Source organism: Oncorhynchus keta, unplaced genomic scaffold (assembly GCF_023373465.1).
Source record: "Oncorhynchus keta strain PuntledgeMale-10-30-2019 unplaced genomic scaffold, Oket_V2 Un_contig_3733_pilon_pilon, whole genome shotgun sequence".
NCBI lineage: Eukaryota > Metazoa > Chordata > Actinopteri > Salmoniformes > Salmonidae > Oncorhynchus > Oncorhynchus keta.
The window spans coordinates 1-14,641 of NW_026287400.1; the positions used below are offsets into that span (position 1 = coordinate 1).

Consider the following 14,641-nt stretch of genomic DNA (forward strand, 5'->3'; position numbering starts at 1 on the left):
ATAACATATTGTTCATATAGCTAACTGGGTGTAGTCAAGTCACATTATAACATATTGTTCATATAGCTAACTGGGTGTAGTCAAGTCACATTATAACATATTGTTCATATAGCTAACTGGGTGTAGTCAAGTCACATTATAACATATTGTTAACATATCAAGCATTATAACTGTTCATATAGCTAACTGGGTGTAGTCAAGTCACATTATAACATATTGTTCATATAGCTAACTGGGTAGTCAAGTCACATTATAACATATTGTTCATATAGCTAACTGGGTGTAGTCAAGTCACATTATAACATATTGTTCATATAGCTAACTGGGTGTAGTCAAGTCACATTATAACATATTGTTCATATAGCTAACTATTGTTCATATAGCTAACTGGGTAGTCAAGTCACATTATAACATATTGTTCATATAGCTAACTGGGTGGGTAGTCAAGTCACATTATAACATATTGTTCATATAGCTAACTGGGTGTAGTCAAGTCACATTATAACATATTGTTCATATAGCTAACTGGGTGTAGTCAAGTCACATTATAACATATTGTTCATATAGCTAACTGGGTGTAGTCAAGTCACATTATAACATATTGTTCATATAGCTAACTGGGTGTAGTCAAGTCACATTATAACATAGTTGTTCATTATATAGCTAACTGGGTGTAGTCAAGTCACATTATAACATATTGTTCATATAGCTAACTGGGTGTAGTCAAGTCACATTATAACATATTGTTCATATAGCTAACAGTCAAGTCACATTATAACATATTGTTCATATAGCTAACTGGGTGTCACATTATAACATATTGAGTCAAGTCACATTATAACATATTGTTCATATAGCTAACTGGGTGTAGTCAAGTCACATTATAACATATTGTTCATATAGCTAACTGGGTGTCACATTATCAAGTCAGCTAATTATAACATATTGTTCATATAGCTAACTGGGTGGTAGTCAAGTCACATTATAACATATTGTTCATATAGCTAACTGGGTGTAGTCAAGTCACATTATAACATATTGTTCATATAGCTAACTGGGTGGAGTCAAGTCACATTATAACATATTGTTCATATAGCTAACTGGGTGGAGTCAAGTCTAATTCAAAAACATGTTCATATAGCTATGATAGTCAAGATTCTTATATTGTGGTTATTTTAGAATTTGTAAAAATGTTAATGTAGTCAATCACATTATAACATATAGTTCTAAATCATTTTTCAGAATATCAGAACATGTGTTGTTTTCTAAATTACAATGAGCTCCTGCTTCCTGTGTAATTTGGTATGAAACCACTGAACAGACTTTTCTTAACATCGATATTATGAACTGAATTCAGTAACAGCATAATAATATCATACCTGATGAACAAAGCAACACACTAGAATGAGATAAATTATTAAAAGAGAAAGAGACATTATTATTATTAATAATATTACTATGTTTATATTGGTATTATTTGTATTAGTTATCTATTAATTATATCACCTGACTGTTTGGATGTGTCTGTTAGTAAATGTTTTATTTCTAAGAGATAATGCATCAAATAGAACAATTGACCTTCAATAATGAATTGTCACTGTGTTAACCACAACCAACATGTTGGATCTCTGTTTAGGGGTCAGTGCTCTAAAATGAGTCTCACTGGGGAGAGAGAGGAGAGGGGCCCTGCCTCTAAAATGAGTCTCACTGGGGAGAGAGAGGAGGGGGGCCCTGCCTCTAAAATGAGTCTCACTGGGGAGAGAGAGAAGGGGGGCCCTGCCTCTAAAAAGAATGTCTCTGGGGAACATGGCACCAAATCTAAGAGGTGAGAGGACCATTTTTTAAAGATTTTATGAATTGTTTATATCCAAAACACAATATCCACCATCTTTTCAGTTGTGTTTTTTTCATCAGCAATGAAGGCTGATATGGGTAAAATATTACTGTTCTAAGATATTACATTTTAAATAGAGTTTAGTGTATGACATTTTACTGAGAACATCACAGCAAGATTAAACTAATATTATTCTCTAGATTCTCCCATTTAATTTGCACCATAAAGCCCCACAGTGGAGGTGTTATAATACCCATAACACCTAGCGGTCAAACAGGAAAATGGTTCCAATAGTTTTATAGAGCCCCACAGTGGAGGTGTCATAATACCCATAACACCTAGCGGTCAAACAGGGAAATGGTTCCAATAGTTTTATAGAGCCCCACAGTGGAGGTGTCATAATACCCATAACACCTAGCGGTCAAACAGGGAAATGGTTCCAATAGTTTTATAGAGCCCCACAGTGGAGGTGTCATAATACCCATAACACCTAGCGGTCAAACAGGGAAATGGTTCCAATAGTTTTATAGAGCCCCACAGTGGAGGTGTCATAATACCCATAACACCTAGCGGTCAAACAGGAAAATGGTTCCAATAGTTTTTTATAGAGCCCTGGAGTCAAACAGGAAAATGGTTCCAGATATTTTTTTACAGTGGAGGTGTCATAATACCCTAATAACACCTAGCGGTCAAACAGGGAAATGGTTCCAATAGTTTTATAAAGGTGATAAATGGTCAAACAGGGAAATGGTTCCAATAGTTTTATAGAGCCCCACAGTATAAACTCCATATATAAACAATTGTTTTTCTAATAGAAAACATAGCTGGACATAAACTCATATATAAATGGTTCCATATATAAACTCCATATATAAACTCCATATATAAACTCCAATGTCCATAAACTCCATATACTGTATAAACTCCATATACTGTATAAACTCCATGTATAAACTCCATATAATATAAACTCCATATATAAACTCCATATATAAACTCCATGTATAAACTCCATATACTGTATAAACTCCATATACTGTATAAACTCCATATATAAACTCCATATACTGTATAAACTCCATATATATATAAACTCCATAGTATAAACTCCATATATAAACTCCATATAAACCATATATAAACTCCATATACTGTAAACTCCATATATAAACTCCATATATAAACTCCATATACTGTATAAACTCCATATATAAACTCCATATATAAACTCCATAAACTGTATAAACTCCATATATAAACTCCATATATATAAACTCCATATATAAACTCCATATACTGTAAACTCCATATACTGTATAAACTCCATATATAAACTCCATGTACTGTATAAACTCCATATAAATATAAACATAAACTCCATGTATAAACTCCATATACTGTATAAACTCCATATACTGTATAAACTCCATATATAAACTCCATGTATAAACTCCACTGTATAAACTCCATATATAAACTCCATATACTGTATAAACTCCATATATAAACTCCATGTATAAACTCCATATACTGTATAAACTCCATATATAAACTCCATGTATAAACTCCATATATAAACTCCATGTATAAACTCCATATATAAACTCCATATATAAACTCCATATATAAACTCCATATAAACTCCATATATAAACTCCATATATAAACTCCATGTATAAACTCCATGTATAAACTCCATATATAAACTCCATGTATAAACTCCATGTATAAACTCCATATATAAACTCCATATATAAACTCCATGTATAAACTCCATATATAAACTCCATGTATAAACTCCATATATAAACTCCATGTATAAACTCCATATATAAACTCCATATATAAACTCCATATATAAACTCCATATATAAACTCCATGTATAAACTCCATATATAAACTCCATATATAAACTCCATGTATAAACTCCATATATAAACTCCATATATAAACTCCATGTATAAACTCCATATACTGTATAAACTCCATATATAAACTCCATATACTGTATAAACTCCATATATAAACTCCATATACTGTATAAACTCCATATATAAACTCCATATATAAACTCCATATATAAACTCCATGTATAAACTCCATATATAAACTCCATATATAAACTCCATGTATAAACTCCATATATAAACTCCATATATAAACTCCATGTATAAACTCCATGTATAAACTCCATGTATAAACTCCATATATAAACTCCATATATAAACTCCATGTATAAACTCCATGTATAAACTCCATATATAAACTCCATATATAAACTCCATGTATAAACTCCATATATAAACTCCATGTATAAACTCCATGTATAAACTCCATGTATAAACTCCATATATAAACTCCATATATAAACTCCATGTATAAACTCCATGTATAAACTCCATGTATAAACTCCATGTATAAACTCCATATATAAACTCCATATACTGTATAAACTCCATATATAAACTCCATATATAAACTCCATATACTGTATAAACTCCATATATAAACTCCATATATAAACTCCATATACTGTATAAACTCCATATATAAACTCCATATATAAACTCCATATACTGTATAAACTCCATATATAAACTCCATATATAAACTCCATGTACTGTATAAACTCCATATACTGTATAAACTCCATATACTGTATAAACTCCATATACTGTATAAACTCCATATATAAACTCCATGTATAAACTCCATATACTGTATAAACTCCATATATAAACTCCATATACTGTATAAACTCCATATATAAACTCCATGTATAAACTCCATATACTGTATAAACTCCATATATAAACTCCATGTATAAACTCCATATATAAACTCCATGTATAAACTCCATATATAAACTCCATATATAAACTCCATATATAAACTCCATGTATAAACTCCATATATAAACTCCATATATAAACTCCATGTATAAACTCCATGTATAAACTCCATATATAAACTCCATGTATAAACTCCATGTATAAACTCCATATATAAACTCCATATATAAACTCCATGTATAAACTCCATATATAAACTCCATGTATAAACTCCATATATAAACTCCATGTATAAACTCCATATATAAACTCCATATATAAACTCCATGTATAAACTCCATATATAAACTCCATGTATAAACTCCATATATAAACTCCATATATAAACTCCATATATAAACTCCATGTATAAACTCCATGTATAAACTCCATATATAAACTCCATATAAACTCCATATGTATAAACTCCATGTATAAACTCCATATACTGTATAAACTCCATATATAAACTCCATATACTGTATAAACTCCATATATAAACTCCATATATAAACTCCATATATAAACTCCATGTATAAACTCCATATATAAACTCCATATATAAACTCCATATATAAACTCCATATATAAACTCCATATATAAACTCCATGTATAAACTCCATGTATAAACTCCATGTATAAACTCCATATATAAACTCCATATATGTATAAACTCCATATATAAACTCCATATATAAACTCCATATATAAACTCCATGTATAAACTCCATATATAAACTCCATATATAAACTCCATGTATAAACTCCATGTATAAACTCCATGTATAAACTCCATGTATAAACTCCATATATAAACTCCATATATAAACTCCATGTATAAACTCCATATATAAACTCCATATATAAACTCCATGTATAAACTCCATATATAAACTCCATATATAAACTCCATATATAAACTCCATGTATAAACTCCATATATAAACTCCATATATAAACTCCATATATAAACTCCATGTATAAACTCCATATATAAACTCCATATATAAACTCCATATATAAACTCCATATATAAACTCCATATATAAACTCCATATATAAACTCCATGTATAAACTCCATGTATAAACTCCATATATAAACTCCATGTATAAACTCCATATATAAACTCCATATATAAACTCCATATATAAACTCCATATATAAACCATATATAAACTCCATATATAAACTCCATGTATAAACTCCATGTATAAACTCCATATATAAACTCCATGTATAAACTCCATGTATAAACTCCATATATAAACTCCATGTATAAACTCCATTATAAACTCCATTATAAACATATATAAACCATGTATAAACTCCATATATAAACCATGTATAAACTCCATATATAAACTCCATATATAAACTCCATATAAACTCCATATATAAACTCCATGTATAAAAGATATATAAACTCCATGATATAAAGTCAATATTCACACCACATTATAAACTCCAGTATATAAATCCAGCAAGCCTATAAACTCGTATGTATAAACTCCATGTTAACTCCATATATAAACTCCATGTATAAACTCCTCTGTATAACTCCATATATAGGTATAAACTCCATGTTACTGTAGATATAAACTCCATGTATACCTCCCTCCTGTATAAACTCCATGTTACCTCCTCTCCATGTATAAACTCCATGTATAAACTCCATATATATAAACTCCATGTAGGAACTCCATGTTAACTCCATGTATAATCTCCATGTTAACTCCTCTCCTCTGTAGTAGTAGGAACTCCATGTTACCTCCTCTGTATATATCCATGTTATAAACTCCATGTATAACTCCATGTTATCTCCTCTGTAGAAACTCCATGTATACCTCCTCTGTACTCCATATATCTCCATGTATAACTCCATCTAAACTCCATGTAAACTCCATTATAAACTCCATGTTACCTCCTCTCCTCTGTACTCCATAGGATCTCCATGTTAACTCCTCTGTATAGTAGTATAAACTCCATGTATATCTATCTGTATATAAACTCCATGTTAAACTCCATGTAGTAGTAGGATCTCCATGTTACCTCCTCTGTAAACTCCATGTATAAACTCCTCTGTATAGTAATCTCCATGTTAAACTCCCTCTCCTCTGTAGTAGTAGGATCTCCATGTTAACTCCTCTGTAGTACTCCATAGGATCTCCATGTTACCTAAACCCATGTATAAACTCCTCCTCTGTAGTAGTAGGACTCCATGTTACCTCCTCTGTAGTATAGGACTCCATGTTACCTCCTCTGTAGTATAGGATCTCCATGTTACCTCCTCTCCTCTGTATGTAGGAACTCCATGTATTACCTCCTCTGTATAGGAGGATCTCCATGTTACCTCCTCTGTAGTAGTAGGATCTCCATGTTACCTCCTCTGTATAGGACTCCATGTTACCTAAACTCTGTATAAGGATCTCCATGTTACCTCCCTCCTCTGTAGTAGTAGGATCTCCATGTTACTCCTCTGTAGAAGTAGGATCTCCATGTTACCTCCTCTGTAGTAGTAGGATCTCCATGTTACCTCCTCTCCTCTGTAGTAGTAGGATCTCCATGTTACCTCCTCTCCTCTGTAGTATAGGATCTCCATGTTAAACTCCTCTGTAGTAGTAGGATCTCCATGTTACCTCCATGTATAAACTCCTCTGTAGTAGTAGGATCTCCATGTTACCTCCTCTGTAGTAGGAGGATCTCCATGTTACCTAAACTCCTCTGTATAGTAGGATCTCCATGTTAACTCCTCTGTAGTATAGGATCTCCATGTTACCTCCTCTGTAGTAGTAGGATCTCCATGTTACTCCTAAACTCCTCTGTAGTATAGGATCTCCATGTTACCTCCTCTGTATAAGGATCTCCATGTTACCTAAACTCCTCTGTAGTAGTAGGATCTCCATGTTACCTCCTCTGTATAGGAGGATCTCCATGTTACCTCCTCTGTAGTAGTAGGATCTCCATGTTACCTCCTCTGTAGTAGTAGGATCTCCATGTTACCTCCTCTGTCTGTAGTAGGATCTCCATGTTACCCTCCTCTGTAGTAGTAGGATCTCCATGTTACCTAAACTCCTCTGTAGTAAGGATCTCCATGTTACCTCCTCTGTAGTAGTAGGATCTCCATGTTACCTCCTCTGTAGTAGGAGGATCTCCATGTTACCTCCTCTCCTCTGTAGTAGTAGGATCTCCATGTTACCTCCTCTGTAGTAGTAGGATCTCCATGTTACCTCCTCTGTAGTAGTAGGATCTCCATGTTACCTCCTCTGTAGTAGTAGGATCTCCATGTTACCTCCTCTGTAAGTAGGATCTCCATGTTACTCTCCTCTGTAGTAGTAGGATCTCCATGTTACCTCCTCTGTAGTAGTAGGATCTCCATGTTACCTCCTCTCCTCTGTAGTAGTAGGATCTCCATGTTACCTCCTCTGTAGTAGTAGGATCTCCATGTTACCTCCTCTGTAGTAGGAGGATCTCCATGTTACCTCCTCTGTAGTAGTAGGATCTCCATGTTACCTCCTCTCCTCTGTAGTAGTAGGATCTCCATGTTACCTCCTCTCCTCTGTAGTAGTAGGATCTCCATGTTACCTCCTCTGTAGTAGTAGGATCTCCATGTTACCTCCTCTCCTCTGTAGTAGTAGGATCTCCATGTTACCTCCTCTGTAGTAGGAGGATCTCCATGTTACCTCCTCTCCTCTGTAGTAGTAGGATCTCCATGTTACCTCCTCTGTAGTAGTAGGATCTCCATGTTACCTCCTCTGTAGTAGTAGGATCTCCATGTTACCTCCTCTGTAGAAGTAGGATCTCCATGTTACCTCCTCTCCTCTGTAGTAGTAGGATCTCCATGTTACCTCCTCTGTAGTAGTAGGATCTCCATGTTACCTCCTCTGTAGTAGTAGGATCTCCATGTTACCTCCTCTCCTCTGTAGTAGTAGGATCTCCATGTTACCTCCTCTGTAGAAGTAGGATCTCCATGTTACCTCCTCTGTAGTAGTAGGATCTCCATGTTACCTCCTCTGTAGTAGTAGGATCTCCATGTTACTCTCCTCTGTAGTAGGAGGATCTCCATGTTACCTCCTCTGTAGTAGTAGGATCTCCATGTTACCTCCTCTGTAGTAGTAGGATCTCCATGTTACCTCCTCTCCTCTGTAGTAGTAGGATCTCCATGTTACCTCCTCTGTAGTAGTAGGATCTCCATGTTACCTCCTCTCCTCTGTAGTAGTAGGATCTCCATGTTACCTCCTCTGTAGTAGTAGGATCTCCATGTTACCTCCTCTGTAGTAGTAGGATCTCCATGTTATCCTCTGTAGTAGTAGGATCTCCATGTTCTCCTCTGTAGTAGTAGGATCTCCATGTTACCTCCTCTCCTCTGTAGTAGTAGGATCTCCATGTTACCTCCTCTCCTCTGTAGTAGTAGGATCTCCATGTTACCTCCTCTGTAGTAGGAGGATCTCCATGTTACCTCCTCTCCTCTGTAGTAGTAGGATCTCCATGTTACCTCCTCTGTAGTAGTAGGATCTCCATGTTACCTCCTCTGTAGTAGTAGGATCTCCATGTTACCTCCTCTGTAGTAGTAGGATCTCCATGTTACCTCCTCTGTAGTAGTAGGATCTCCATGTTACCTCCTCTGTAGAAGGAGGATCTCCATGTTACCTCCTCTCCTCTGTAGTAGTAGGATCTCCATGTTACCTCCTCTCCTCTGTAGTAGTAGGATCTCCATGTTACCTCCTCTGTAGTAGGAGGATCTCCATGTTACCTCCTCTCCTCTGTAGTAGTAGGATCTCCATGTTACCTCCTCTGTAGTAGTAGGATCTCCATGTTACCTCCTCTGTAGTAGTAGGATCTCCATGTTACCTCCTCTGTAGTAGTAGGATCTCCATGTTACCTCCTCTGTAGTAGTAGGATCTCCATGTTACCTCCTCTGTAGTAGTAGGATCTCCATGTTACCTCCTCTGTAGTAGTAGGATCTCCATGTTACCTCCTCTGTAGTAGTAGGATCTCCATGTTACCTCCTCTCCTCTGTAGTAGTAGGATCTCCATGTTACCTCCTCTGTAGTAGTAGGATCTCCATGTTACCTCCTCTGTAGTAGGAGGATCTCCATGTTACCTCCTCTGTAGTAGTAGGATCTCCATGTTACCTCCTCTCCTCTGTAGTAGTAGGATCTCCATGTTACCTCCTCTCCTCTGTAGTAGTAGGATCTCCATGTTACCTCCTCTGTAGTAGTAGGATCTCCATGTTACCTCCTCTCCTCTGTAGTAGTAGGATCTCCATGTTACCTCCTCTGTAGTAGTAGGATCTCCATGTTACCTCCTCTGTAGTAGTAGGATCTCTGTAGTAGTAGTAGGATCTCCATGTTACCTCCTCCTCTGTAGTAGTAGGATCTCCATGTTACCTCCTCTGTAGTAGTAGGATCTCCATGTTACCTCCTCTCCTCTGTAGTAGTAGGATCTCCATGTTACCTCCTCTGTAGAAGGAGGATCTCCATGTTACCTCCTCTCCTCTGTAGTAGTAGGATCTCCATGTTACCTCCTCTGTAGTAGTAGGATCTCCATGTTACCTCCTCTCCTCTGTAGTAGTAGGATCTCCATGTTACCTCCTCCTCTGTAGTAGTAGGATCTCCATGTTACCTCCTCTGTAGAAGGAGGATCTCCATGTTACCTCCTCTGTAGTAGTAGGATCTCCATGTTACCTCCTCTGTAGTAGTAGGATCTCCATGTTACCTCCTCTCCTCTGTAGAAGGAGGATCTCCATGTTACCTCCTCTGTAGTAGTAGGATCTCCATGTTACCTCCTCTGTAGTAGTAGATCTCCATGTTACCTCTCCTCTGTAGTAGTAGGATCTCCATGTTACCTCCTCTCCTCTGTAGAAGGAGGATCTCCATGTTACCTCCTCTGTAGTAGTAGGATCTCCATGTTACCTCCTCTCCTCTGTAGTAGTAGGATCTCCATGTTACCTCCTCTCCTCTGTAGTAGTAGGATCTCCATGTTACCTCCTCTCCTCTGTAGTAGTAGGATCTCCATGTTACCTCCCTCCTCTGTAGTAGTAGGATCTCCATGTTACCTCCTCTCCTCTGTAGTAGTAGGATCTCCATGTTACCTCCTCTCCTCTGTAGTAGTAGGATCTCCATGTTACCTCCTCTGTAGTAGTAGGATCTCCATGTTACCTCCTCTCCTCTGTAGTAGTAGGATCTCCATGTTACCTCCTCTGTAGTAGTAGGATCTCCATGTTACCTCCTCTCCTCTGTAGTAGTAGGATCTCCATGTTACCTCCTCTCCTCTGTAGTAGTAGGATCTCCATGTTACCTCCTCTGTAGTAGTAGGATCTCCATGTTACCTCCTCTGTAGTAGTAGGATCTCCATGTTACCTCCTCTGTAGTAGTAGGATCTCCATGTTACCTCCTCTCTGTAGTAGTAGGATCTCCATGTTACCTCCCTCCTCTGTAGTAGTAGGATCTCCATGTTACCTCCTCTCTAGTAGGAGGATCTCCATGTTACCTCCTCTCCTCTGTAGTAGTAGGATCTCCATGTTACCTCCTCTGTAGTAGTAGGATCTCCATGTTACCTCTCCTCTGTAGTAGTAGGATCTCCATGTTACCTCCTCTCCTCTGTAGTAGTAGGATCTCCATGTTACCTCCTCTGTAGTAGTAGGATCTCCATGTTACCTCCTCTCCTCTGTAGTAGTAGGATCTCCATGTTACCTCCTCTGTAGTAGGAGGATCTCCATGTTACCTCCTCTGTAGTAGTAGGATCTCCATGTTACCTCCTCTCCTCTGTAGTAGTAGGATCTCCATGTTACCTCCTCTCCTCTGTAGTAGTAGGATCTCCATGTTACCTCCTCTGTAGTAGTAGGATCTCCATGTTACCTCCTCTCTGTAGTAGTAGGATCTCCATGTTACCTCCTCTCCTCTGTAGTAGTAGGATCTCCATGTTACCTCCTCTGTAGTAGGAGGATCTCCATGTTACCTCCTCTGTAGTAGTAGGATCTCCATGTTACCTCCTCTCCTCTGTAGTAGTAGGATCTCCATGTTACCTCCTCTGTAGTAGGAGGATCTCCATGTTACCTCCTCTCCTCTGTAGTAGTAGGATCTCCATGTTACCTCCTCTGTAGTAGTAGGATCTCCATGTTACCTCCTCTCCTCTGTAGTAGTAGGATCTCCATGTTACCTCCTCTGTAGTAGGAGGATCTCCATGTTACCTCCTCTGTAGTAGTAGGATCTCCATGTTACCTCCTCTCCTCTGTAGTAGTAGGATCTCCATGTTACCTCCTCTCCTCTGTAGTAGTAGGATCTCCATGTTACCTCCTCTCCTCTGTAGTAGTAGGATCTCCATGTTACCTCCTCTGTAGTAGTAGGATCTCCATGTTACCTCCTCTCCTCTGTAGTAGTAGGATCTCCATGTTACCTCCTCTCCTCTGTAGTAGTAGGATCTCCATGTTACCTCCTCTGTAGTAGTAGGATCTCCATGTTACCTCCTCTCCTCTGTAGTAGTAGGATCTCCATGTTACCTCCTCTGTAGTAGTAGGATCTCCATGTTACCTCCTCTGTAGTAGTAGGATCTCCATGTTACCTCCTCTGTAGTAGTAGGATCTCCATGTTACCTCCTCTCCTCTGTAGTAGTAGGATCTCCATGTTACCTCCTCTGTAGAAGGAGGATCTCCTCCTCTGTAGTAGTAGGATCTCCATGTTACCTCCTCTCCTCTGTAGTAGTAGGATCTCCATGTTACCTCCTCTGTAGTAGTAGGATCTCCATGTTACCTCCTCTCCTCTGTAGTAGTAGGATCTCCATGTTACCTCCTCTCCTCTGTAGAAGGAGGATCTCCATGTTACCTCCTCTGTAGTAGTAGGATCTCCATGTTACCTCCTCTGTAGTAGGAGGATCTCCATGTTACCTCCTCTCCTCTGTAGTAGTAGGATCTCCATGTTACCTCCTCTGTAGTAGTAGGATCTCCATGTTACCTCCTCTGTAGTAGTAGGATCTCCATGTTACCTCCTCTCCTCTGTAGTAGTAGGATCTCCATGTTACCTCCTCTGTAGAAGGAGGATCTCCATGTTTCTCCTCTCCTCTGTAGAGCAACATGCTCAACGCCACACTTATAGACCACCAGTGGGGTTACTTGAAGAGGTGTGTGATGTGTTTTCTGATTGTAGAATATTCCAGTGCTTTTTCAGGATTGCTTACATTTTCTCCCAGTACTTGGTAAACTTGGTGCAAAAGACGGTTGTTGTTTTAAAGTAATTCCTCTCTTGGTTTTTGAGATATTTTCATCAATGCAGCATCAAGAGTTTTGAGTTTTGTCCTTGTAGCCTCTAGTCCTTCCTCTCATTTTGAATTTATCTGTCTTGCTTTTTGCATTGCTGTCAAAATCCAATTGTTTTTCCACCATACAGTTTCCTCTGGGGGAATTGTAGAAACACTGAAAATAAGGGATGTTTTGTGTAGGGTGGTCATTTTTATTTATTTAACTAGGCAAGTCAGTTAATAACAATTGTTATTTTCAATGACGGCCAAGGAACAGTGGGTTAACTGGTCTAGGAACAGTGGGTTAACTGGTCTAGGAACAGTGGGTTAACTGGTCTGGGAACAGTGGGTTAACTGGTCTGGGAACAGTGGGTTAACTGGTCTGGGAACAGTGGGTTAACTGGTCTGGGAACAGTGGGTTAACTGGTCTAGGAACAGTGGGTTAACTGGTCTGGGAACAGTGGGTTAACTGGTCTAGGAACAGTGGGTTAACTGGTCTAGGAACAGTGGGTTAACTGGTCTAGGAACAGTGGGTTAACTGGTCTAGGAACAGTGGGTTAACTGGTCTGGGAACAGTGGGTTAACTGGTCTGGGAACAGTGGGTTAACTGGTCTAGGAACAGTGGGTTAGGAACAGTGGGTTAACTGGTCTGGGAACAGTGGGTTAACTGGTCTAGGAACAGTGGGTTAACTGGTCTAGGAACAGTGGGTTAACTGGTCTGGGAACAGTGGGTTAACTGGTCTGGGAACAGTGGGTTAACTGGTCTAGGAACAGTGGGTTAACTGGCCTAGGAACAGTGGGTTAACTGGTCTAGGAACAGTGGGTTAACTGGTCTGGGAACAGTGGGTTAACTGGTCTGGGAACAGTGGGTTAACTGGTCTGGGAACAGTGGGTTAACTGGTCTAGGAACAGTGGGTTAACTGGTCTGGGAACAGTGGGTTAACTGGTCTGGGAACAGTGGGTTAACTGGTCTAGGAACAGTGGGTTAACTGGTCTAGGAACAGTGGGTTAACTGGTCTAGGAACAGTGGGTTAACTGCCTTTACGGCCTAGGAACAGTGGGTTAACAGTGGGTTAACTGGTCTAGGAACAGTGGGTTAACTGGTCTGGGAACAGTGGGGTCTAGGAACAGTGGGTTAACTGGTCTAGGAACAGTGGGTTAACTGGTCTGGGAACAGTGGGTTAACTGGTCTGGGAACAGTGGGTTAACTGGTCTGGGAACAGTGGGTTAACTGGTCTGGGAACAGTGGGTTAACTGGTCTAGGAACAGTGGGTTAACTGGTCTGGGAACAGTGGGTTAACTGGCCTAGGAACAGTGGGTTAACTGGTCTAGGAACAGTGGGTTAACTGGCCTAGGAACAGTGGGTTAACTGGTCTAGGAACAGTGGGTTAACTGGTCTGGGAACTACTGGTCTGGGAACAGTGGGTTAACTGGTCTGGGAACAGTGGGTTAACTGCCTGCTCAGGGGCAGAATCAGATTTGTACCTTGTCAGCTACGGTGTTTGAACTTGCAACCTTGCGGTGACTAGTCCAACTCTCTAACCACTGCTATGGACCATGAAGCATCAGTTATAGTCTACAAGCAGCAATATGACCATGAAGCATCAGTTATAGACTACAAGCAGCAATATGATGGACCATGAAGCATCAGTTATAGTCTACAAGCAGCAATATGACCATGAAGCATCAGTTATAGACTACAAGCAGCAATATGATGGACCATGAAGCATCAGTTATAGT

The 14,641-nt window shown here is 38.8% G+C and overlaps 1 protein-coding gene across 26 annotated transcripts in view; it reads left to right on the plus strand.

Annotated features, from left to right (window-relative positions):
- The first annotated feature begins 1,626 nt into the window (after positions 1-1,626).
- LOC127924148 (NACHT, LRR and PYD domains-containing protein 12-like) overlaps positions 1,627-14,641 on the plus strand; it is a 38,918-nt gene continuing 25,903 nt past the window's right edge. For 16 of the 26 annotated variants that reach the window (XM_052508591.1, XM_052508597.1, XM_052508598.1 and 13 more), the window contains exon 1: positions 1,627-1,825. In XM_052508591.1, the coding sequence (XP_052364551.1) occupies positions 1,653-1,825 (173 nt within the window). In that variant the 5' untranslated portion in view covers positions 1,627-1,652. The remainder of the gene's footprint in view (positions 1,826-14,641) is intronic. The other 10 variants (XM_052508596.1, XM_052508595.1, XM_052508602.1 and 7 more) reach the window with 2 other exon arrangements.